Raw genomic sequence first — 1,394 nt, forward strand, 5'->3', positions numbered from 1 at the left:
CCCAGCCCACCCCACCCCAGCCTCCAAGCTGACACAGGGTGTAGAGTCTGCTGAAGGCCTGGGTCTGAATCCCAGGGCCAACGTTGCCCAGCTGTGTGGCCTTGGGCAGGTTTCTGGAGTTACCTGTTGTGCCCTGGCTGTTGTTTCCCAGGCTGGTGGGCCCTGCCAGGGAGATCGATTAAGCCATCTTGTCATTGTGATTGTTCTTTGAGGGCCTCCAAGCCCACCCACCTCCCAACAAGCCCCTGCGCAGGCGGCCGCCTCCCCTCGGGTCCCAGAGCTGCCGTCCCCCTGCAGCGCTGGGCTCTCGCACCGCCTGGAGCCCCTTCCTCCGGCGCGCTCCCACCCGTCCCGGTGCCGTCCTCCCTGCGGGTGCCCGGGCCCTGACCCGCCGTCCCCTGCCTCGCCCCACAGAGCATGTGCCCTCGGAGCTGTGGGAGCCCTTCTACACCGACCAGTACGCGCAGGAGCACGTGAAGCCCCCGGTGACGCGGCTGCTGCTCTCGGCCGAGCTCTACTGCCGGGCCTGGCGCCAGGCGCTGCCGCAGCTCGAGACCCCCCCCAACCCCTCGGCGCTGCTGACCCTGCTGGCGCGGAGGGGCACAGTGCCCGCGCTGCCCGAGCGCCCCGTGCAGGAGGCCGACCTGAGGCACCAGCCCATCCTCATGGTAGGCCCCGCCCACCAGCCCCGCCCTGCTCCTCCCTAAAGGCTCCGCCCACCAGGCCTGGCTCCTCCCCAGAGGCACTACTCTGGCCCTTGAGGCCATGCTTTATGGCCCACCAGGAGTGGTTCTTCCAGGATCCCTATCCTGCTTCTTCCCGGAAGCCCCACCCACTAATCCAGGCCCATCCCCAAAGCCCCTCCTACTTCAGGCCCCGCCCCCACCCACCCAACCTTGAGGTGCTTCCTCCTCTTCTCCCTCAGAGGCGAGCGGAGCCCCCATCCCTCGCCCTGGTCTCACCCTTCAGCCCTTACCTCCACAGGGAGCCCACCTAGCTGTCATTGACGCCCTCATGGTTGCCTTCGCCTTCGAGTGGACAAAGACACTGCCCGGTCCTTTGGCCCTGGCCAGCTTGGAGCATAAGCTCCTTTTCTGGGTGGACACGGTAGGTGGGGTTAGGCTGGCATGGGCTGGGGGCCAGGATCGCCCGGTGACTGGGCTCTGACCTCTCCCTGCTCCCCAGACCATCCGGCGGCTGCAGGAGAAGACGGAGCAGGAAGCTGCCCAGAGAGCCTCTCCTGTGGCCCCTGCAGATGGGGTGGCCCCAGCACAGCCCTCGGTGAGGCTAGGGCGATGGACGGATGGACGGACGCAAGGACAGTTGGATGGCTGGGTGGGCAGGGAAGGGCTGCACCTCGAGGCCAGTCCTGCACTCGGCGGGGGGGGGGGGGG

At 67.9% G+C, this 1,394-nt stretch overlaps 1 protein-coding gene across 1 annotated transcript in view; it reads left to right on the top strand.

Moving 5' to 3' along the window:
- Window positions 1-1,394, top strand: part of CAMSAP3 (calmodulin regulated spectrin associated protein family member 3) — a 20,136-nt gene that overhangs the window by 10,701 nt on the left and 8,041 nt on the right. The window contains exons 2-4 of the mRNA XM_044913103.1: window positions 415-668; window positions 985-1,107; window positions 1,186-1,281. Of these exons, the coding sequence (XP_044769038.1) occupies window positions 415-668; window positions 985-1,107; window positions 1,186-1,281 (473 nt within the window). The remainder of the gene's footprint in view (window positions 1-414; window positions 669-984; window positions 1,108-1,185; window positions 1,282-1,394) is intronic.

The sequence above is a fragment of the Neomonachus schauinslandi genome, chromosome 1 (assembly GCF_002201575.2).
Source record: "Neomonachus schauinslandi chromosome 1, ASM220157v2, whole genome shotgun sequence".
NCBI classification, from domain to species: domain Eukaryota; kingdom Metazoa; phylum Chordata; class Mammalia; order Carnivora; family Phocidae; genus Neomonachus; species Neomonachus schauinslandi.